Here is a 25,522-nt window from a genome sequence, read left to right on the forward strand (position 1 = left end):
TGGTTGTTTCCTTTCTTTGTCCTTCTCCCTCCCTCACTGTCTTCCTTACTTTTTACCTTGCCTTCTTCTCCTTGCCTTCTTGTCCACCCTTTGGTCTCCACCTCGGCATTTGAGACAGTCTGTCCTTTCTCTCCCTTTTTTTCCTATTCTTCTTTCCTCCCTGTGTGTGCCTGAAGGCTGACCTACACATTCGCACGCGTAGCCGGTGACGGGGTAACGCATAATTCCCCGCCCTGGGTAGACAACTAAGGCTCGCACGTACTCCCTGGTAAAGGCCAGGCCCAGGGAGGGGTGATTGCCTTCCGACCATGCCGATTGGTCCCTCCGTCCATTTCTCGGGAGGTGTGACCTGAGGTGTAAACATTCACCTAAGGTGGGAGCGCCCTCTGAGAGGGTCCCCACAAGGAAGGAGCGCACCATCAGAGACACTGGCAATCATGGGGGATTCATCCGCAGTGGATTTCTCTTCTTCTTCTCTCTCGACTCCTGCTCTAAAATGGAAACTTGACCAGCCATCAGTGGCAAAAGTACTACTGCCTGCCCCAAAGTTCCTCGTAGCTTCTAGATCTGAGGGCGGAAAGGATTTTTCATCTGTCAACCCTTTCGTTATTCAGAAGGGCGTAGATGCCATAGCCGGACCTGTCAAGTCTTGCACCAGGATGCGTAACGGTATCTTGTTGTTGGAAACTGAGAGTGCCTTTCAGGCACAAAAACTCCTTTGGGCCACACTCCTGTACACATTCCCTGTCCGTGTGGAAGCTCACCGTACTTTGAATTCGTCGCATCGCGTCGCGTGGTGTGGTATCTACTAGATAACTCGACGGATTGACTGACGAGGAGATTCAGTCTTTGCTCGCTGAGCAGGGCGTGACGGCTGTCCATAGGGTCATGAAAAAGGTCGACAATGACCTTGTAGCGACCCGGACACTTTTCTTGACCTTTGATAGTGTCCAGCTGCCGTCGTGCATCAAAGCGGACTATCAGGTTATTTCTTTTTGCCCCTATGTCCCGACACCTATGTGCTGCTACCACTGTCAGCGTTTTAACCACACCAACCAGTCTTGTTCTAATGCGGCTAAATGTGTCACTTGTGGCAGGGATGCCCATGAGGGTGACTGTCCACCTCCGTCTCCTCATTGCGTGAACTGTCAGGGTGATCATGCAGTGTCCTCCTGCGACTGTCCCATCTACAAGGATGAACGCTGTATACAGGAAATTCGGGTCAGAGAAAGTGTCCACCTTGGCTGCTCGCAAACTATTTGCTATTAGGAAGCCCACGCTGCTCCCAGCGGGGAAATACAGTATTGTCCACGCCTCTCCTCGGCCTACCAGGGAGGTGTCGACGCAGACATGCGATCTGACCTTTAGCGCTATGGTCGTCAGTTCGGCCAGTGCTAAGAACGCCCGATCAACGTCTCCTCTTCCTCCTGTCGCCCCAAAGACACAAGCACCTTCATCAGCTTCTGCCAAGACTAAGACCCAGAAGTCAGATGCATGGGCCTTCAAGAAGGAACCGTCCCGTGAAGACTTCCTATGTACCCCGAACTCCCAGCCATCGACCATCATAGGAAGCATAGTTCTCCTTTTCCGCCACGGCACGTTTCTTCTCCTGCGCCACCCAGCGGTTGCCGCCCAAGGCCATCATCCGTTTCGCCTGGCCGCACCGCTGGTAGCCGAACATTTGGCCATTCACCGGCGGAGGAAGCTCCCCCTCCTGGCTATCTTAACATGGTGGCCGACGAACCTATTGGAAAAAATGGACGATGACTCTCCACCTATTGATAGCGGCAGCAGTGCTCGCTCGAAGCCAGGCCCTCAGCGGCCTTCCAGGTGAGCCCTTCTTGCTTCTCATTTTTCTTTTTCTTCTCACAATGGCACTTCTTCATTGGAATGTTTGCGGCATTCGCTCCAACCGAGAGGACTTAAAGTTGCTGCTTCGCTTGCACTGTCCACTTGTAGTAGCTCTCCAGGAAACGAAGCTACGCCCATGCGATCGAATTGACTTGACACACTATTCCTCTGTGCGTTTTGACCTACCCCCTGTGGCAGGTATTCCGGCTCATGGAGGGGTTATGTTGCTGGTCCGGGATGATATCTACTACGATCCCATCACATTGCACACTGATCTGCAGGCAGTTGCCGTCCAAATTACTCTCCCCACTTTCACATTTTCCATTTGTACCATTTACACTCCATCGTCGTCTGCCGTTACTAGGGCAGACATGATGCAAATTATTGCTTAGCTACCTGCGCCATTTTTGTTGACTGGAGACTTCAATGCCCACCATCCCCTTTGGGGCTCTCCAGCATCCTGCCCGAGAGGCTCCCTGTCAGCAGACTTTTTCAACCACCTCAATCTTGTCTGCCTCAGTATTGGCACCCCTACTTTTCTTTTGGACACAACTCACACCAATTCCCATTTAGACCTCTCTATATGTACTACCCAACTTGCACACTGGTTTGAGTGGTACGCTCTTTCTGATTCGTATTCGACCGATCACTTCCCTTGTGTTATCCATCTCCTGCATCATACCCCATCTCCATACTCAAATAGTTGGAACATCTCTAAAGCAGACTGGGGGCTCTTCTCTTCCAGGGCGACATTTCGGGATCAAAACTTCGCAAGCTGTGATAGTCAGGTCGCACATCTCACAGAAGTCATTCTCGCTGCTGTCTACAGCGTTGTCTTGACCGTCTTTACTCCTGGAGTGTCGCCAGTGGCTTCCGTTTTTCTGCCGAGAAGACGGTCTGTATCAAATTCTGGCGCTACAAAGAGTTTCTCCCACTGTCCTTACATCTTGGTCCCTTTGCTCTCCCATTTGTGGAGACAACAAAATTTTTAGGTCTTACATTTGACAGGAAACTTAGCTGGTCTCCACACGTCATATTTGGCTGCCTGTTGTACCCATTCTCTAAATGTCCTCCGTGTTCTCAGCGGTACGTCGTGGGGAGTGGATCGAACCATCCTACTTCGCCTATATCGGTCGATCGTCCGCTCAAAGCTGGATTATGGGAGCTTTGTATACTCCTCTGCACGGCTGTCCATCTTACGCCGCCTCAACTGTATACTACATTGGGGTTTACGTCTTGCGATCGGAGCGTTCTATATTAGTCCCGTTGAGAGTCTTCATGCTGAAGCCGGTGAATTGCCACTAACCTACCGGCGCGATATACTGCTTTGTCGGTATGCCTGTCGGCTCTTATCAATGCCCGGCCACCCGTCTTATCATTCCTTTTTTGACGACTCTCTCGACCGTCAATATGGGTTGTATGTATCTGCCCTGCTACCCCCTGGAGTTCGCTTTAGTCGCCTCCTTCAGCAACTTGATTTTCCATTCCCTGCAACCTTTAGAGTGGGTGAGAGCCAAACGCCACCTTGGCTCCAGGCTCAGGTTCGCGTTCACCTTGACCTCAGCTCGCTCCCAAAGGAGGTTATCCCAGCTTCGGTATACCGCTAGTGGTTTGTCGAACTTCGTTCGAAGTTCATTAATATGATCTTCATTTATACAGATGGCTCTAAGACCAATGACGGGGTCGGGTGTTCTTTTATTGTTGGGGCACAAAGTTTCAAATACTGGCTCCATGGCCATTGTTCGGTCTTCACAGCTGAGCTATTTGCCTCTACCAGGCTGTTCTTTACATCTGCCGCCACCGACATTCTCCTTATGTCATCTGCTCTGATTCCCTGAGCGCCATGCAGAGCCTCAGTGATCCGTACCCGGTTCGCCCTTTCGTGCACCGGATCCAACGCTCTCTTCAGCAGCTGGCAGATGACGGTTCTCCGGTTACCTTTATGTGGGTTCCTGGCCATGTCAGTATCCCTGGAAACGAAGCTGCAGATGCCGCGGCCAAGGCTGCGGTCCTCCAGCATCGAACAGCTTCTCGTTGTGTGCCTTCATCTGAATTTAGCAGGGTCATTTGTCAGCGCATTTTATCGCTGTGGCATGCCGATTGGTCTACACTTACTGGAAACAAGCTTCAGGCCTTGAAACCTCTCCCCACGGCTTGGACGACCTCTTCACGCCCTTCTCAGTGGGAGGAGGTCATTTTGGCCTGGTTATGGATTGGACCCTGCCGGTTCAGCTGCTGATGGCTGTGCCGGCGCCGTTCTGCCCATGTGGGCAAGTGCTGACGGTGCGCCACATTTTAACGTCCTGTCCGAATTTTAATACACTACGCATTGATCTTGGCGTGCCATGTACTCTGGATGAAATTTTAGCGGATGACCCAGGAGCAGCTGCTCGCGTTCTTCGTTTTATCCACTTGACAAACCTGTGTAAGGACATTTGATTATGCTGTTTTCTTTTAATTCCTTGCCTGGTACTGTGCCTTTTATAGTGTTGTCCTCTTTAGTTGCCTTTTTTAACATTGTGCCTCGCTTCATAATTTAGTCTGGGCACTAATGACCACTGTAGTTGTGCGCCCTAAAACCACAAAAAAAAAAAAAACTCATTGTGTTCGCGCCACATCTACTGTCTTGTAGAGAGTGACACATAATGTAGCAACTCTGGTGACGAAATTGTAGTGATGCCTGTCATTTAAAGGTCTAGGTAGGAGATATGCCTAATTAAACAGTCACCAACAACACCTGCCCACTCATTCATGTAGAACCACAACTGATGAGTGTGAGTAAATGTGGCATGGGGATCAAACTCACTCAAAACATGTGAATTGTGGATGTTCCACACCCCCTCGTGGCTGAAAGTTGGTTCCTCTGAAAGGGCTCAGCGGGCTTCCTTCCCATCCTTTCCTAATCTGATGGGGTCGATGACCTTGCAATTTGGTCCCCTCCCCCAAACCAATCAACCAACCAACCAAATGGTCCACGTACCACTGCAAAAACTGTGACCTGAGTGGATAATCAGCTGGTTCCAGGTTATGCACATGCAATAAGTGAAATGGGTTAATAATTGCTCATGAAGGAAATTTCTTACATTCGTCCACATGTTATGCACAATTGCCAAGTACTGAGAGTGATTACGTCCCCTAACATATTAAGAAATACTCACAGATAATTATGACACTAGAGAAAAATGTTTGTTTTAGAGTCCCATGGAATCACACAGAATTTTTTGGTTTAAATATTTTTCACGTTGTATATGGAAAAATTGCTGTTATAGGATGCCAATACCTATCAACCTGATTGCTGTTGTGTAGGAATAAGATTGATTATAGATCTTTAGTGATAGGCATAAAATAGTGTCAAAAGAACACATACAAGAAGTCGTTGGGTTACTGGTGGGCAATCGTTGATTGAGTTAACATTGAGCTAATACCTGCAATGGGAACAGTGCTACCTAGGTGCCTGGAGGACAAGTGAGGACTGTGGGAGTTGGGTGCTGGGGCATTTCTATCCTCACTGGCTAATATGTCCGATGCTGCTCTGGGTCTTAGTTGACGTAAACTGCTTTCAATTACTCACGAGCTAGGAATATTTTATTGCCTTCCTTTGAACCCAGTCGAGGATGGACGATGTGAGAGGTGGGATGGAAGTTGCTCACAATAAAGAAAGAAGCCCATGACACAAGATTTTTTCTTTTTTTTTCTTTTCTTTTTAGTGGTTTTCTGTTTTTGTGACTTCTTGGCCACGCTTCATTACATTGTTTAGGTGTGATCTTTTCTACCCATTTAGTATAGATAGAAACACAATTTACAGCACTTGCACAATGTGGCAATGTGGAGACTGCCCGAACGGGTCCACTGGTGAATGACAGTGGAGATCACGAGGTGAAGGAATAACTAACACAAGTCCAAGGCCTAGCCAAGTCATCAGTAGGCATATACCACAGCCCAAAGGATACTCAGGCTTCAGAGACTAGCAAGAAACTGCCTGCAATCGCTGGGCTGCTGTACATCGGTAGGCAATCATCAGAGGGCGGTGCCACATCGTGTGCTTGTCACAGCAGCTGCGTGTTGTGGCTGTTGTCTGGAGCCTGAGTATCTCTGATGCATTCTGTCTGTCAATGCTCAGGCTAAGGCTACACGGGGAATCTGAATCACCCTCAGATACTAAGTCCCTTCCCGACCTTTAACTGGCTCTTTGGGCCAAAAATGGTGCCGTCTTCACTGAGGAAGCAGAGTGAGGGATGTAGGAATGCCCACTAAAGATACCCGCAGAGGGTCCCTATCGTGATTGCTTGACGTGGGAGGCACTGCCACCCGAGAAAGTCCTGGCTGTTTGAAGGAGTCTGAGGCACAGCTTGGGCCAACCTGCAGTGGAGTGGTCACAGGAAGTGATGGTGATGGGACCAATGGGTCGATCTCCATGGGCACCACAGAGTGTGCAACCTTCACTGGTGGTTAGGAAATGGGGACAGTGGTGGTGGTGGTGACGGTAACTGGAAGTGTCATATGTGAGGAAGGGAGTTGACCTCAATCGAATGCCAATGCTTGTCATTGTCTACTATCTACCAACATCTAACATGAGGATATTGCAGTAATAAGAGGCAGACCAGTAGGCTGGCAAGTCCCCGAGGTGGTTGAGGAAGGCACGCCCAGATGATGGTGGGGGCAGGGGAAATGAAGACTAGGTAGTATGTCATGGTGTGGACGGAGCTGATTTTGATGCCAGACCAGTTGCTTCTGGCCGGCCTCAGCCTCTAACATCTGCCTCTCTGTATTGCCAAAGACGACACCTTGGGTCCACCTCAGGTTCCGGCCAAAAGTACGAACCCAGCTGGGGGCACGCGCATAGTAATATGACTGTGCATATGGCCAATGCCCCTGTGGAGGAGTGGGGTGTAGCAGGTAGACAGGGTGCGAGGTTTGCGCTCCTGTAAAATTTCAGCTGGGCTATTACCCTTCACAGGGATGGACTGGTAGGAGCCGGGGAAGCTGGTCAGCACTTCCTTGGAGTCACCTGTCATCAGTAGTTTGCGCATCGGCACCTCGGATGTCCTGACTGCCCGCTTGGCTTCTGAATTGCACGTGGGATGGAAAGGGTAGTTGGTCAGGTACTCGATGCCATAGCACCGACAAAAATCCTGAAACGCAGATGCCATGAGCTGAAGGCTTCTATACCATCAGCGTATCTGTGGGACAGTATTGCACCAACACCGCAATCCACTGTTCAAGTAGCCAGAGTCAAACACATGGTGAGCTGGAATGGTGCTAAACAAAGGACTGACCTAAGGCACTTTTTAAGTTGCATGAAAGCCTTCTGGCATGTCTCTGATCGCACAAATTTTGCCTTTTTTTTCCGTAGTTGATTGAATGGGTTGGAAATGTAGGCCACATTTGGAATAAATTTGGCACAGTAATTTAATTTGCTGAGGAAGGACTGAAGTTCTTTGAGGTTCTAAGGAGCAAATAAGTCAACAATGGCAGCCACATGCTCCTGCATTGGGTGAGCCCGTCTCGGCTTGATATATGATCAAAATGCCTGACACTTTGTGCAAAGAAACTACATTTGTCATGACAACAGCACAGACCAATGGCTTGGAGCCACTACAGCATCATCTGGAAGCTGCGCAGGTGCTGCTCACACATGGTCCCAGTAACTAACAAATTGTCTAAATAATGAACGCAACTGAGGATACCGTGGAGAAGTTGGTCAAGATATTTCGGAAATATCACAGGAGAGCTTGCAACCCCAAAAGACAACTTTTTGTAATACATGCTGAACAGCATATTAAGCATTAAAAATTGTTTCGTCTGGTTATTTACAGGCAGTTGAAAGTAGGTGTCAGCGAGATCTATCTTTGGAAAAATGTTGGCTCCCCACCAGTTTAGCAACAATTCCTTCTGTCAAGGAAGTGGATACAGATTTACATTTGCTTGAGCTTTAACAGTAGACTTAAAATCACCGTAAATTTGAAAATCACCGCAAATGTGAACTGATCCATTGAGTTTCTGAACTATGACCATGGGGGTAGCCCGACTAGATAATGGTGAGAGAACCCCCACATTTTGTAATCTAACTAGTTCTTGTTTAACTTGTTCACACATGGTTAAAAAAAGGCACTAGACAAGCTGTGCCAAACTTATGCATTACCAGTTGCTTTATTGATGCTAATCACTGCAAGCAGCTATGGCTCCAATGCTACTGCATCAAACATAGCCCCTGTGATCCCACCTGTCACCACTGACACAAAGTATGCAACTGGACTGAGGATTTCTTGGTAGGGAGGACACAGCATGTTATCTCGGATGGAGAGTTATCAACAGAAGTAGCTTTGGGTGCACCCCGGAGAAGTGTATTGAGACTCTTGTTGTTCATGTTGTAGATTAATAATCTTGCAGATAACATCAGCAGTAACTGTGGACTTTTTGCAGATGATGCAGTTACCTATAATGAGGTACAGTCCGTACGAAGTGGCATAAATATTCATACAGACCTTGATAAGATTTTCAAATGGTGCAATGATTTGAAAATTCACTTTAAATATTCAAAAATGTAAAATTGTGCACAGCACGAAACAAAAAACATAAAATCCTGTGAATATTGCATTAGTGAGTCACAGTTAGAATTGGCAAACCCCTACAAATAAATGGGTGTAACACTTAGCAGGGACAGGAAGTGGAACAATCATTTAGCAGGTAGCAGACTTCGGTTTATTGGAAGAATGCTAGGGAAACCCAATCGGCCTTCGAAGGCAATTGTTTACAAACCACTCGTGGGAGCTATCCTAGAATATTGCTCGTTTGTGGGATGCATACCAAAAATGACTAGTAGAGGTATTGAATGCATGTAGAGGAGAGTAGCGTAAATGGTCAGATTTATTTGAGCCGTGGGAGAGAGTAACTGAGACTTTGAAAGAAATGAACTAGCAGACCCCATGTGATTGTGCTTTTAATAGTAAGCATAGGTGTCATACTGAGTCAAATGCTTTCTGGCAATTGAGAAGTACTGCATCTACTTGACTGTCTTGATCCATGTTTTCAAAATCCCTGCTGGTTGGTGATGTTTCCGCTCAGAATATTTTCTAAGATTCTACAACAAATGGATGTCAAGAATTTTGGACAGTAGTTTTGTGGACCAGTTCCACTACTCTTCTTGTGGATAGGTGTGACCTGTGGTTGTTGTTGTTGTTGTTGTTGTTGTTGTTGTTTTCCAACTACTTGGCGCAGTTTTATGTATGAGGGATCTACGATAGGTTATAGTTAACAGAGAAGCTAACTTTGCCACAAATTGGGTATAGAATCTGATAGGGATTTCATCGGACTCAGAAGCTTTGTTAATTTTCAACGATTGCAGCTGTTTCTCAAAGCCACTGACACTAATATCTATTTCATTCATCTTTTCGTGATACGAGAACTGAGTTGGGACAATACTCCTGGGTTTTCCTTTTTAAAGGAACATTTGAAAACAGGGTGAACCATTTCTGCTTTTGCTTTGTTACTGTCAATTTCAGTTCCTGTCTTGTCCAAGAGTCACTGGACTCTAACTTCGATGCCATGAACAGCCTTTGTTATGACCAGAATTTCTTTGGGTACTGTGAAAGAACATTTGACAATATTATGCTATTGAATCATAGAAGGCTTCACACATTGCTCTCTTGACTACTACATGCATTTCATTCAGCATCTCTCTATCTATAGTCCTCTGCTTTGTTTTACACCTATTATGCTGTAGTCTCTGTTTCTTTAGATGTCTCTTTACAGTGACTGTATACCACGGAGGATCGCTTCCATTATGAACTGTCCTACTGGGTACATGTCTATCAAGTGCATAGTCAACTATTCTTACAAGCTTTTTAAACCATAATTTGTTTCTTCTGAGCTGTAGATTAAAACTATAGAAATTTCAGAAGGCAGGAGTTGGGATCTGGACAAATTGAAGGAACCAGAGGATACTGAGTTTCAGAGGGAGGCTTAGGCAGTGACTGACCAAAATGGGGGTGAGGAATTCAATAGATGAGTAATGTGTTGCTTTGAGAGATGAAATATTGATGCTCACAATGAAAAGGAAAAAAGACAATTCTCAGTAGAAATCCTTGGCTGACACAAGAGATATTAAATTTGGCAAAGGAGAAAGTGTAAAAATGCAACAAAAGAAGCAGGCTAAAGGAAATAAGATATCAAAAAAATGAGATTAACAGTAAATGCAAAGTGGCAAAGCAGGGTAATTTAGAGGAGAAATGCAAAGCTACAGGAGAAACGCAAAGCTTTAGAAGCATGTGTGACTTTTGTATGAATGAATGTCGCATGTAGGATAGATATAGGAAGATTATGCCTATCCATTATGGATATTTTAGAACTGTGACTGCATATTGAATGTAAATAAGTTATACACAACTGCAACCAGTCACTTTTTTTGAATAATAATGCTTTATTACATGAACCGGTTTTCGAACCTTTTCAGGTTCATCTTCAGATGGTTTCGGGAGGATCCGGGAATTTACATCATTACTGGTAGTAGCATAATGCTGGGTGCTGGTTCTATGGCAGAAATATGGGTCACACTTTAATGTATCGCCATGACTATAGCTTATCTGTTGACATGGATGTAAATTTAGTTTTTACTTGCTGCGACAGTATAGGCGACTTTTTTTGGATCTGCCTGCCTCCATTTTGATGTCCAGAACACTTTCACACAAACTATATTAGTTTACACTTTGACAGTGACACTTTACCAGCATCCAGCATGCGCTTTACAACTGTTTCTTGTAACAAAGATCTTAACAGAAAGGTATGGCATAAGCCTACTTTGTACAGAGAAGTAATTTGTTGTTCTTTACATGTGTTAAAGTTGATATATGGGCAGGTATTTTAATCAGAATGGCGATAACATGAGAGCACAAGATAAAATAAATAAATAAATTACTACAAGCACAAATTTCAGGTAATCTGATATCTTATTTCTACTTGTATATTACAGGCAGTTTTTTTTTTTTTTTTTTTAAATCAATTATCATGTTTGGCATTAACATGAATCCCAAGGAATCAATAATATAGAGTTATTGTATCTGCAGTGAGGTGCAGCTGTCTGTATGACTAGGACCTGTATATTTAATTTAATGACAAATCTTCAGATGAACTGTTGGCTTATTTCTGTTGTTACGTTAACATGATCTGGGGTATTATCAAGAGCAGGTTCTGTTTATTTTAGCTAAAGGTATATGTATAAGAGTTATAGTGATTGTAATGGATTAAAGCTGTTTGTATGGCTGTACATTTAATATTTAAAAAATCATGAACAAAAATTCTTTAACTGTTGACTTATTTTTATTCTAACATTAGAGTGATCTGGGATATTGGTAAAGGCAGCTTCTGTTTGTTCCAGCTAGAATTAATATGTATGAAGTACTGATTTATGTTAGCAATGGAGGGCTTTAACATTTAGAGATATGGTACAGGTCTTATTCTGTGGTAGTATATTACATTGACACCAGTGTGGTTATGATGTAAGGAGAGGGAGGGGGTGGGTCATTGGGAGGGAGGGGGGGGGGTTTGGGGAGCCAGTGTAGGGTTCGTTGGGTGGTCACTTGTTTTGAAGTAGTAGATCTTCAAAGTACTGAAGGAAAAATTTGTTTCTCAGTTCAGTTTGATCATTGAGTAGGTAGTCAGAAAGCCAACAACCACCAATGTTACCATACACAAATCCTCTTGCCATCCAGACCAACATAAAATGCATTCTTCAGAACAATGGTTAATCGCATGCTTAAAATCCCAATAGACACAAGTGAAAGCCAAAAAGAAACAGAAATTATTAAATCAATTGCCTTCACCAATGGGTACAACCCTGCAATAATAGATAAACTAATCCATACAGCAAAACTAAATCAACCAACTGCTGAACAACCACCCACAAACAAGAAAACCACATTTGTTAGCCTGCCTTTCCTAGGGAAGATTTCTCACCAAATTGCCAACCTCTTCAAGACATACGACGTAAAAATAAGTTTCTCCACCAACAACAAAATACAAAATAAAATCATACACAGCACCTAAACCACTATACAACAATATCAAAAGTCAGGTGTGTACAAGCTCACTTGCAACTTGTGTCTAAGCTTCTACATTGGACAAACTGGTAGAAGCTCCACAACAAGATTTAAACAACACATAGATGCACTCTGTCTTAACAACCTGAACAAGTCCAGCTTTGGCTCACATCTTGCCCAACACAATCATTCTGCAGACAACATAGAACAGAATCTCCGAATACTACATTTTGCCAACAAAGGCACAATACTTGACCTTTTTGAAGAAATTGAAATATTTATCTACACAAATACAGCACCTGACTACCTACTCAATGATCAAACTGAACTGAGAAACAAATTTTTCCTTCAGAACTTTGAAGATCTACTACTTCAAAACAAGTGACCACCCAACGAACCCTACACCGGCTTTCAAACCCCCATCCCCCCTCCCAATGACCCACCCCCTCCCTCTCCTTACATCATAACCACACCGGTGTCAATGTAATATACTACTACAGAATAAGACCTGTACCATATCTCTAAATGTTAAAGCCCTCCATTGCTAACATAAATCAGTACTTCATACATATTAATTTTAGCTGGGACAAACAGAAGCTGCCTTTACCAATATCCCAGATCACTCTAATGTTAGAATAAAAATAAGTCAACAGTTAAAGAATTTTTGTTCATGATTTTTTAAATATTAAATGTACAGCCATACAAACAGCTTTAATCCATTACAATCACTATAACTCTTATACATATACCTTTAGCTAAAATAAACAGAACCTGCTCTTGATAATACCCCAGATCATGTTAACGTAACAACAGAAATAAGCCAACAGTTCATCTGAAGATGTGTTATTAAATTAAATATACGGGTCCTAGTCATACGGACAGCTGCACCTCACTGCAGATACAATAACTATGTATTATTGATTCCTTGTGATTCAAGTTAATGCCAAACATGATAATTGCTTTAAAAAAACTGCCTGTAATATACAAGTAGAAATAAGATATCAGATTACCTGAAATTTGTTCTTGTAGTAATTTATTTATTTATTTTATCTTGTGCTCTCATGTTATCGCCAGTCTGATTAAAATACCTGCCCATATATCAACTTTAACACATGTAAAGAACAACAAATTACTTCTCTGTACAAAGTAGGCTTATGCCATACCTTTCTGTTAAGATCTTTGTTACAAGCAACAGTTGTAAAGCGCATGCTGGATGCTGGTAAAGTGTCACTGTCAAAGTGTAAACTAATATAGTTTGTGTGAAAGTGTTCTGGACATCAAAATGGAGGCAGGCAGATCCAAAAAAAGTCGCCTATACTGTCGCAGCAAGTAAAAACTAAATTTACATCCATGTCAACAGATAAGCTATAGTCATGGCGATACATTAAAGTGTGACCCATCTTTCTGCCATAGAACCAGCACCCAGCATTATGCTACTACCAGTAATGATGTAACTTCCCGGATCCTCCTGAAACCATCTGAAGATGAACCTGAAAAGGTTCGAAAACCGGTTCATGTAATAAAGCATTATTATTCAAAAAAAGTGACTGGTTGCAGTTGTGTATAACTTATTTATATAGATATAGGAAGAGATTGAAGAAAGGTTCAGTGAGATAAAAGAATTTATTTCAAATAGTTTAGAGAGAGGAAAATTTAATTGTGATGGGAGACTGCAATTTGATAGTAAGAAAAGGAAGAGACGGGAAAATGGGAGGAGGAAATGGACTGGGAGATAGGAATGAAAGAGGAACCTGCCAAGTAGAATTTTGCATAGAGTATAGTTCAGTAATTCCTAACACTTTGTTTGAAAATGGTGTCGGGACATTAGAACAAGGAAGAAACCTTGGAGACACTTTTCAAATTGATCACGTAATGGCAAGACAGGCATTTTGAAGCAAGATTTTAAACATTAGGACATATTCAGGCGCTGATGTGGGGTCTGAGCATAATTTATTGATTATGAAATGTAGATTAAGGCTGAAGAATTTACAAGAAGTTTGGAAATTAAGGAGGTGGGATCTGGATAACTCGAAAGAACAAGAGGTTGTTGTTAGTTTCAGAGGGAGCATTAGGCAATGATTGATTGAAATGGGGGAAAGGAATACAGTAGAAGACGAATTGGCAGTTTTGACAGGTGAAATAGTGAAGGCAGCAGGTGGCCAAATAGGCAAAATGACAACACATAAGAAATGGGATTTAATTAATGAAAAGAGAGAATATAAAATTACTGAAAATGAAGCAGGTGAAAGAAAAAATGTCAAAATAATAGATTGGTAGAAACTGCAAAATGGCTAGAGGACAAATGCAAGGCTGTAGAAGCATGTATAACTATGGAAAAGATAGATATTTCCCATGGGAAGATTAAGACTGTCCTCTGTAGAAAAGAGAAGCAACTGTATGAGTAAGAAGAGTTCAGACAAACGACCAGTTCTAAGGAGAGAGAGAAATGTTAAGAACTGCATTATGCAATAAACAGCTGTAACAATACATTTTTAACAGACAATCAATTTCGGTCTAGGATCAGATCATCATCGGGTCCTAAAACCATCTCAACTATGCATTTGCATATTTGGCGTGCGTGTATCGGATGTACCTTGTTCCATCATTAATAGCAGCTTTATATGCGTATCATGTATGTCCAGTCCATTTAATCTCGTAGATGTGACTGCGCACTAAAAGACCTAACTGTAACAAGGCTCCTGGAGTGGACGACATTCCATCAGACTGTCGAGATTCTCGGGAGAGCCAACCATGACAAAACTCTTCCATCTGCTTGCAAGATATATGAGACAAGCGAAATACCCTCATACTTCAAGAAAAATGTAATAATTCCAATCCCAAAGGGGGCAGGTTCTGACAGGTGGAAATATTACCGAACTATCAGTCATGATTGCAAAATATTGACACAAATTATTTACAGAAAGAAGGAAATATTTGTAGAAGCCAATCTAGTGTCAGTTATGGTTTCAGAGAAATGTGGGAATACATGAGGCAATACTGACCATACGACTTAGCTTAGAAGATAAGTTTAAGAAAGGCCGACCTACATTTATAACATTTGTAGATTTGCGAAAAGCTTTTGAAGTGTTACAGAAAATGAAAGATTGTATACATTATACACAGTGCATACAGAAACAAGATTGTAGTTATGAGAATCAAAAGGACATGCAATGGAAGTTTTAATATGTCCATCTTTTGACTGGAGGTCTTGGGGACCACAGCCATTCACTGTTGTAAGAAAATGTAATGCCCACAGCCACCCTTATGATGATATTTATTGTGTGGCTACCAGTTTTGGTGCTTCAGTATGCCATTTTCAAGTTGTAGTTGATGCTGAAGAGGTTATCACAATCTATATATACACTGTGTTAGTGGCCAACATAACTGGTTGATGCAGACTATAGTTGGCAGTTGATAGTTGAAGTGCTGACACCAGTCACAGATAGTCTGTGTAAACCAGTTATATTGGCCACTGATGCAGTGTATATATGGATCGTGATAACCCTTTCAGCATCAACTATGGCCTAAAGATGGGAAAATTAAATGTTGAAACTGGTAGCTACACAATAAATAAGATCATAAGGACGGCTGTAGGCATCCCATTTGCTTCAAATGGAAGCAGTAGTTGAGAATGGAGTGAGACAAGGTTCTGACGTCTCCCTGATGTTATTCCTTCTGTACATTGAGCAACCTGTGAATGAAGGCAAAGAGAAATATTGAGACAGAATTAGTTTAATGAATAGGAATAAGAACTTCAAGGTTTACCAGTGACACTGTATTTCTGGCAGAGATAGCAAAGGACTTGGAAGTGCTGTTGAACAGAATGTACAGTGTCTTGAATGGAGAATATAAGGTGAGCACTTTTTTATTTAAAAAGGAAAGGGGGGGGGGGGCAAAAAATGGGTAATGAACTGTAGATGAATTAAATCTGACGATATTGATGGAACTAGGTTAGGAAATATTGATTAAAAATTGCAAAATAATTCATGACTAAAAAAGTGGAAAGGATATAAAATACAGCCTGCTAACAAAATCATTTATCAAAAAGAAGCATGTGCTAACATCGACTACAAGTTGAAGTGTTAGGAAGTGTTCTGTGAAGATATTTGTCTGGAGTGTGGCCTTATATGGAAATGAGCTGTAGAAAAATGTTGCAATTCAAATAGGTATATTTGATTACTAATGTAGAGGGTACTGAATTGAATTGCATTAGTGAGAAAAGAAGTTTATGGCACAATTTCAATAAAAGGAAGGATTAGTTGATAGGACACATCCTAAGGCATCAAGAAACTGTCATTCTCATAGTGGAGGGAAGTGTGGGAGGTAAAGACTGAATGGTCTTGAGAACAGCAAGCAGGTTCAGATGGATGTAAGTAACAGTAGTTACGCAGAATTGAAGAGGCCTGTACTTGAGAGACTAGTCTAGGGAGCTGCATCAAACTAGTATTTGGACTGAAAGCTGAAACACCACCACATTCTTCTTGAAGTCTAAGGTGTTTCACCTATCTGATACACATTGCATGCTTTGCTTTCAGGGTTGCTTCACCTGAGGCTCTTCATAACTGTAAGAGAACACCGTCCACTACTTCTAAATAAATACTTACTCCACGGGCCACCATATGGTGGGTGGCGGACTGTATCTTGTACCACTACCAGATATTCCTTTCTACATCTACATCTACATTTATACTCTGCAAGCCATCCATGGTGTGTAGCGGAGGGCACTTTACGTGCCACTGTCATTACCTCCCTTTCCTGTTCCAGTCGCGTATGGTTCGCGGGAAGAACGACTGCCGTAAAGCCACCATGCATGCTCAAATCTCTCTAATTTTACATTCATGATCTCCTCGGGAGGTATAAGTAGGGGAAAACAATATATTCGATACCTCATCCAGAAACGCACCCTCTCGAAACCTGGACAGCAAGCTACACCGCGATGCAGAGCGCCTCTCTTGCAGAGTCTGCCACTTGAGTTTGCTAAACATCTCCGTAACGCTATCACGCTTACCAAATAACCCTGTGACGAAACGCGTCTCTCTTCTTTGGATCTCACCTCTGTCAACCCGACCTGGTACAGATCCCACACTGGTGATCAATACTCAAGTATAGGTCGAACGAATGTTTTGTAAGCCACCTCCTTTGTTGATGGACTACATTTTCTAAGGACTCTCCCAATGAATCTCAATCTGGCACCCACCTTACCAACAATTAATTTTATATGATCATTTCACTTCAAATCGTTCTGTACGCATACACTCAGATATTTTACAGAAGTAACTGCTACCAGTGTTTGTTCCGCTATCATATAATCATACAATAAAGGATACTTCTTTCTATGTATTTGCAATACATTACATTTGTCTATGTTAAGGGTCAGTTGCCACTCCCTGCGCCAAGTGCCTATGCGCTGCAGATCTTCCTGCATTTCGCTGCAATTTTCTAATGCTGCAACTTCTCTGTATACTACAGCATCATCCACAAAAAACCGCATGGAACTTCCAACACTATCTACTAAGTCATTTATATATATTGTGAAAAGCAATGGTCCCATAACACTCCCATGTGGCATGCCAGAGGTTACTTTAACATCTGTAGATGTCTCTCCATTGAAAACAAATTGCTGTGTTCTGTTTGCTAAAAACTCTTCAATCCAGCCACACAGCTGGTCTGATATTCCGTAGGCTCTTACTTTGTTTATCAGGCAACAGTGCAGAACTGTGTCGAACACCTCCCGGAAGTCAAGGAAAATGACATCTTCCTGGGAACCTGTATCTAATATTTTCTGGGTCTCATGAACAAATAAAGTGAGTTGGGTCGCACACGATCACTGTTTCCAGAATCCATGTTGATTCCTACAGAGTAGATTCTGGGTTTCCAGAAATGACATGATATGCGAGCAAAAAACATGTTCTGAAATTCTACAACAGATTGATTTCAGAGATATAGGCCTATAGTTTTTCGCATCTGCGTGATCACCCTTCTGGAAAACTGGAACTACCTGTGCTCTTTTCCAATCATTTGGAACCTTCTGTTCCTCTGGAGTCTTGCAGTACACGGCTGTTAGAATGGGGGCAAGTTCTTTCGCGTACACTGTGTAGAATCGAATTGGTATCCCATCAGGTCCAGTGGACTTTCCTCTTTTGAGTGATTTCAGTTGCTTTTCTATTCCTTGGACGCTTATTCCGATGTCAGCCATTTTTTCGTTTGTGCGAGGATTTAGAGAAGGAACTGCAGTGCGGTCTTCCTCTGTGAAACAGCATTGGAAAAAGGTATTTATTATTTCAGCTTTACGCATGTCATCCTCTGTTTCAGTGCCATTATCATCTCAGAGTGTCTGGATATGCTATTTCGATCCACTTACTGATTTAATGTAAGACCAGAACTTCCTAGGATTTTCTGTCAAGTCAGTACATAGAATTTTACTTTTGAATTGACTGAACACTTCACGCATAGCCCTCCTTACGCTAACTTTGACATTGTTTGGCTTCTGTTTGTCTGAGAGGTTTTGGCTGCGTTTAAATTTGCAGTGAAGCTCTCTTTGCCTTCACAGTAGTTTCCTAACTTTGCCGTTGAACCTGTGGGTTTTTCCTGTCCCTCACAGTTTTACTCGGCATGTACCTGTCTAAAACGCATTTTACAATTGCCTTGAACTTTTCCATAAACACTCAACATTGTCAGTGTCGGAACAGAAATTTTCGTTTTGATCTGTTAGGTAGTCTGAAATCTGCCTCCTATTATTCTTGCTAAACAGATAAACCTTTGTCCCTTTTTTTTGTATTCCTATTTACTTCCATACTCAGGGATGCTGCAGCAGCCTTCCTGATTCCCTGTTCTGCGCTTACAGAGTCGAAAAGTTTGGGTCTGTTCGTTATCAGTAGTTCCAAGATGTTATCTCGAGACGGTTCTCTGTTTAATTGCTCGAGGTAATTTTCGGATAGTGCACTCAGTATAAAGTCACTCGACGCTCTGTCCCTACCACCCGTCCTAAACATCTGAGTGTCCCAGTCTATATCTGGTAAATTGAAATCTCCACCTAAGACTATAACATGCTGAGGAAATTTATATGAAATGTATTCCAGATTTTCTCTCAGTTGTTCTGCCACTAATGCTGCTGAGTCGGGGGGACAGTAAAAGGAGCCAATTATTAACCTAGCTCAGTTGTTGAGTATAACCTCCACTCATAATAATTCACAAGAACTATCCACTACTATTTCACTACAGGATAAACTACTACTATACAGCGACAAACATGTCACCACCGGTTGCATGCAATCTATCCTTTCTAAACATCATCTGTGCCTTTGTAAAAATTTTGGCAGACTTTATCTCTGGCTTCAGCCAGCTTTCCGTATCTATAACGATTTCAGCATCGGTGCTTTCTATCAACTCTTGAAGTTCCGTTACTTTACCAACGCAGCTTCGACAGTTCACAATTAAAATACCGATTACTGCTTAGTCCCCGCATGTCCTGACTTTGCCCCGCACCCTTTGAGGCTGCTGCCCTTTCTGTACTTGCCCGAGGCCATCTAACCTAAAAAAACACCCAGTCCACACCACACAACCCCTGCTGCCCGTGTAGCCACCTGCTGTGTGTAGTGGACTTCTGACCTATCAAGCGGAACCTGAAACCCCACCACCCTGTGGCGCAAGTCGAGGAATTTGCAGCCCACACAGTCGCAGAACCGTTTCAGCCTCTGATTCAGACCCTCCACTCGGCTCTGTACAAAGGTCCGCAGTCAGTCCTGTCGATGATGCTACAGATGGTTCTGCTTTCATTCCGCTAGTGAGACTGGCAGTCTTTACCAAACCAGGTAGCCGCCGGAAGCCAGAGAGGATTTCCTCCGATCCATAGTGACACACATCATTAGTGCCGACATGAGCGACCACCTGCAGGTGTATGCATGCTGTGCCCTTCATGGCATCCGGGAGGATCCTTTACACATCTGGAATGACTCCCCCCCCCCCCCCCCGCCCTCCCCCCCCCCCCCCTCCCGGTTTGCACATGGAGTGCACATTGGTTTTCTTCGTCTTCCTTGCAGCCATATCCCCAAGGGGCCCCATTACGTGCCTGATGTCGGAGCTCCCAACTACTAGTAAGCCCACCCTCTGCGACTGCCCGGATCTTGCAGACTGAGGGGCAACCTCTGGAACAGGACAAGCAGCCATGTCCAGCCGAAGATCAGTATCAGCCGGAGACAGAGCCTGAAACTGGTTCACCAGACAAACTGGAGAGGCCTTCCGTTCAGCCCTCCGAAATGTCTTTCTCCCCCTGCCACACCTCGAGACGACCTCCCACTCTACCATGGGTGAGGAGTCAGCCTCATTGTGGACAGTATCCCGGGCAGCCACAGCTGTAGTCCGATCGGGGGAAGCGTGGGATGAGCTGGCCATCCTCAACAAAACCCCTTCCGGACCCCCACAGTGATGCCCATTGGCAACAGCCTCAAGCTGTATGATCGAAGCCAACACTGCCTGAAGCTGGGAGCAATGGGATGCCAACTCAGCCCGCATCCGAACACAGCAGTCGCAGTCCCTATCCATGCTAAATACTGCTGTGCAAAGAACGTCTGAACTAATCTACAGAGAGCACAAACAATTCGACACAAAATTTAAACGATTATTAAAATACAAGACTGCCTATTAAATGCAGTAATGCTGCTATTTGCGCACTGCTGACACACTACTCGGCGGCAGAAGGCTAACTGTTATGTCAGTAATGTACAAAGACTATTTGAAAGAAATAAACAAATGACAGATGACTACGCGACTTTACACGTCACAGATATTAAAATGCAAATACGAAACTACACAATGATTTGATGGATTTAACTAAACAAGTGCGTTAAGAACACTCGAACAAATTTTCAACTTGACTACTACACTTATATGAACGCTAAATAAGCCACTTGCTGCTACTTGCGCACTGCTGACACACTGCTCAGCGGCAGAAGGCTAACCCTCACAAACAGAGCAAGAGAAAAAGTCTTCTTTGAGTCTCCATGCAAGCAATAATTTATCTTGTCTCTGGTCCTTATGCAGAATGTACATTGGTGGCGGTAGAATGTGATTCTGCAGTCAGCTTCAAATGCTAGTTCTCTAAATTTTCTCAGCTGTGGTTCACAAAAAATCATTGTCTTTCCTCAAGAGATTTTTATTCAATATCACAAAGCATCTCCATAATACTCGTGTGATGATTAAAGCTACTGGTAACAGATCTAGCAGCCCACCTCTAAATTGTTCCAATGCGATTCTTTAATCCAACCTGGTGGCGGGCGATTCCAAACACTCGAGTAGTACTTGAGAATGGGTCGCACTAGTGTTCCATGTGTGTTCTTGTTTATAGATGAGCTAAACTTTTTTAAAATTCTCTTGCTAAACCAAAATCAAAATCAACCATTTGCCTCCATACTACTTACCTTACTTGCTTATTCCATTTCATATTACTTTGCAGTGTTATTCCTGGACATTTAATCGCTGTGATGGGCTTGAGCAGCACACTATGAAGGCTGTATTCGAACATTATGGGACTGCTTTTCCTACTCATCTGTGCATTAAATTAATGTTTTGTACTTTTAGAGCAAGTTGCCATTAATCACACCAACTATAAATTTTGTCATCATCTTGCATCATCTTACAGTCACTAAACGACACAACCTTCTCATACACCACTGCATTGTCAGCAAACAGTCAATGATTGCTGCTCATGCTGTCTGTCAGCTTATTTATGTTTATAGGAAATATGAGTGGTCCTATCACACTTCTGTGGGTGACACTGCTGATGAAACCCTCGTCTTTGATGAACACTAGCCATTGAGGACAACATATTGGCTTCTATTACTTAAGAAGAAATCTTCAAGCAACTTGCATATCTGGGAACCTAACCCATACTGCTCGTACCTTCACTAACAGTCTGCAGTAGGACACTGTGTCAAACTCTTCCGGAAATCTAGAAATAAGGAATCTGCCTTTTATCTTTTATCCATGTTTTCCAGGGCATTCTTGTCGTTGTACACAGGTAGGCAAGTGGGATGTGGGAATAATGGAAGAAATGGTTTTAAGGGCTGATAGAAAGTCATAGAACTCTGAACAAAAAATATCTGCATTTATTGCAGTTTAGGGTTTACAAAGGGACCTTCAAAGAAGGATGTACTGACTAAATACCAGCCACACATTTATTTCAGTTTATGGGTACTTCAAAGAAGAATGAAGTGACTAAATACCAGCTGCACAGGCAGCAGAGATGTATTGTCCAAAGTTAAGATATTAGAAAGTAACAATAATAATACAGAGGTGAAAGCCAAACAGTAAAGCCGTCTGCCTCGTATGAAATGCTAAATACAAGAGAGCATAATCCAGAAGTCTGTGTCTGTAGGTAGATGCTGGAGGCAGCTACATGGCCTTTCTTCCAAACCTCCCTGTTGGTTATCCAAGGATCACGTCTCAGCTTTCCCTTCTCTGCTGATTAACACCTATCCCCTTGAGCTCTTGTTATTCATACAGCCTTTTCTCCTTTCTGCAAAGGTCTCTTTAATCTTAGTATATGTGACCTGTATAGTTACACTGCCAGTATGCAAATAAAGACTTTGGAAAATCAACATACATGTCACCCTCACCTTTCTTCCTTTCTACACGCGGTAGACGTAAGATATCTGTAAATGAAACTGTATTTGTTTCGTGTAAAGGTAAAGGTACCTGTGAATATATTAAATTTGTTGGAGATTGTACAGTATATTTCCATAAATATATTCCATATATTTGCCTCCTTCGTTTGTTGTGTCTTTTTTAATCTTTTTCTCTTAATCAGTTAAGTTTAATATCTTACGTGTTAGCCAAAGAAAGTAAGAAAAGCCTTTTTTAATTTTTTACATTACAGTGTAGAAAATGAATAGATATAATTTGCATAATCAACCATCAAAGACTGAGTATATGGGTCATGTCTAAAAACCATTTGAAAAAAAATTCTGTTCAACCAAGTGTTTTTCTTTAGTTGTTCATTTGTTGTTCACTCTTTCATTTCTCAAAGCTACCCATTCATCTTCTGCTGCATTTCTTTCGAATATTTCAGTGTCTTCTGGCCTAATGATCCCTCTGAAACTCGAAAATGTCTGTCTTTGTCAACTTTATAAGTTTCATCACCGTAATTTCTTACTGTTCTAAAATTTCTGCACTATTAATCTGCATATAAGCAGTAATAAATTGTGGCCAAGTCCTAATCACATTCTGTATATGTTTTCCATATATGCAGGTTCCATCTACTATAAACAAGTATCACTCATAACCACTGACAGATCTTTTGCACAAATCTTGTGCGGCTGATCCCGGCAGAGGTTCAAGTCCTCCCTCAGGCATGTGTGTGTGTGTTTGTCCTTGGATAATTTAGGTTAAGTAGTGTGTGCACTTAGGGACTGATGACCTTAGCAGTTAAGTCCCATAAGATTTCACACACATTTGAAAATTTATTTTGCACAAATCTAAAGTAAATCCTGCGAGTTGCAACATAATAATTTCTACTGAACAAATGCAAAGCAAAATTATTTTCTCTTTCAGAACACATGTTATATACAGTGTAGCTGTTGGTTTCCTACTTAGTCCTGTACTATCTGAAATCTTCATGGAAGTTTCCCACATCTTTTCTTACAAAAAGAGGAATTCTGTTGCAAAATAAGGTACTGGATCGGTTGTGTGCTTGATACTCTGTGTTTATGGACTGGTATCATTGACAATTAGATACATTCCTACAACATTTGATCTCCTTAGCTCACAGTGGAGCTTCTTGGATGCTCATCTCTCTAAATTTTGATGACCTAAATAGATACATTAGCCCAAACAAACACTTTTTTAGCATTTACAGAAAAACAGCTACCAGTACTGTAGTCCTTGCAAGCTCCCAGCACCCAAAAAGTCATAAGCATGCAGCTTACCATTTGATGATGCATCACCTCATATAAGTTCCTAAATTAGGAATGGAGAATGAGAAGAAACGCAAGGATAAAAAATACATTAAGTAAAAATGATCATGACGTATAATGACATTGTTAGCATGAGAGACAATGGATTCAGCAGCTTTATTCAAATTGATTACCATCATCAGGAGCGGGACCGAACTTGGAGGGGCACTGTTTGGGGAAGGGAGATGCGGGGGGGGGGGGGGGGGGGGGGGGGGGGGGCATGTAGTTGATAATGCACTGTTAGCATTAAAGGGAAAAGGCTGTAAGTAACAATTGCTTAAACACTGTTAGCCAGGGTGTAGCTGACGTATAATAGAATACATTCAGATTCCTCCTGTGACTGTATATTCACAGGAATATAAAGATCAATTTTTGTGATTGATTTTCAGCAGAGCGTCACCAGAGTAGTAACAAGCCAAAGACAGGAGGAAATGGAGAGACACCTTCATCTCAGCAGGAACCAACTTGGGTTCATGAAATTTTCCAGGGTATTCTTACAAGTGAAACAAGATGTTTAAACTGTGAAACAGTGAGTTTCTTCCATGTACTTTGTTGTGAACAGATAAATCTTAATCAATGTTACCACTTTTTTAATCATTCCTATTTTTCTTGCAGGTCAGCAGTAAAGATGAAGACTTTTTTGATCTTCAAGTTGATGTGGATCAGAACACCAGTATAACTCATTGTCTTAAGTGTTTTAGTAACACTGAAACGTTATGTAGTGATAACAAATTCAAATGTGATAATTGCAGTAGCTATCAAGAAGCTCAGGTAATGACTCAAAGGCATGCAAGTAAAGTTATTGTTTTAGAATTATTTAAAAAATACTTGCCTATACAAGTCTCACACATTATTTTCTCAATTGTCCAAAGCTCACCCTGTAGTCCCCTCCCTCATAAAAAGAATCTAACCACTTGCTGCATGTAAGGTTTCTCTCAAAGTGCAAGACATGATAGTATTGCCCATTGTTGAGAAAACCATTTTAAATCATTATCCTTGACTATGCAATAACTGCTTATCCTCTAAGCACTTGTTGTCTGTAGTTGGCTACTGTATCATTCACAGGAAGCTGTCCCGTCACAGACCTAAACCTTTGTTTCAATTTGGAATTAATTTTACCTTGTACAAGAAGAAATAATTACTGGTCATTATTCATAATTGTTTTCCTATACCTCTGTGTAACTGACTTCATAACTGAGCAATGATTTTGATGGCTGCAACATGTACTCACGTGAAACTGCAATCTAATGCTGATTTTCACTCTTTCTCTGGAATCCATTTAATAAAACAGTCAAGGATAGGTATTATTGTTAGATTCGGCATTTCATGATTGTTATACAATGGAATACAGTAAAAAGTGACTTCAGTATACTTACATTTCTTCTCCTATTATGTTGTCTAAAAATGGATGTTATACAGATGTTAACTTCATCACAGGATTAGATTTCTCCCTCTATGTCTTCACACATTATGTGCCTCTTTTTTCTGTTGTTTGATATGTTATTTTAACTGTGGGTTTTTCTGTGTTGCAGTCTAGACTTTTTTGACATTCTTGTAAGAGTCACTGTTCTCCATTATCCTCTTTATAAACATTGTTATTATGGTACTCCTTTTTCTGCCAATTTGTACAGCTGAAAATTGTTGTTATTAATTATGCCAGATGCGTTCAATTTTTTTTATTTCCAACAG

General features: G+C 42.2%; 1 protein-coding gene across 2 annotated transcripts in view; it reads left to right on the top strand.

Moving 5' to 3' along the window:
* Positions 1-25,522, top strand: part of LOC126198658 (ubiquitin carboxyl-terminal hydrolase 46) — a 100,046-nt gene that overhangs the window by 34,677 nt on the left and 39,847 nt on the right. The window contains exons 5-6 of one of the 2 annotated variants that reach the window (XM_049935133.1): positions 24,226-24,362; positions 24,449-24,604. In XM_049935133.1, the coding sequence (XP_049791090.1) occupies positions 24,226-24,362; positions 24,449-24,604 (293 nt within the window). Of the gene's footprint in view, positions 1-24,222; positions 24,363-24,448; positions 24,605-25,522 lie in introns of both variants that reach the window. The other variant, XM_049935132.1, reaches the window with a different exon arrangement.

Source organism: Schistocerca nitens, chromosome 8 (assembly GCF_023898315.1).
Source record: "Schistocerca nitens isolate TAMUIC-IGC-003100 chromosome 8, iqSchNite1.1, whole genome shotgun sequence".
Classification (NCBI taxonomy): domain Eukaryota; kingdom Metazoa; phylum Arthropoda; class Insecta; order Orthoptera; family Acrididae; genus Schistocerca; species Schistocerca nitens.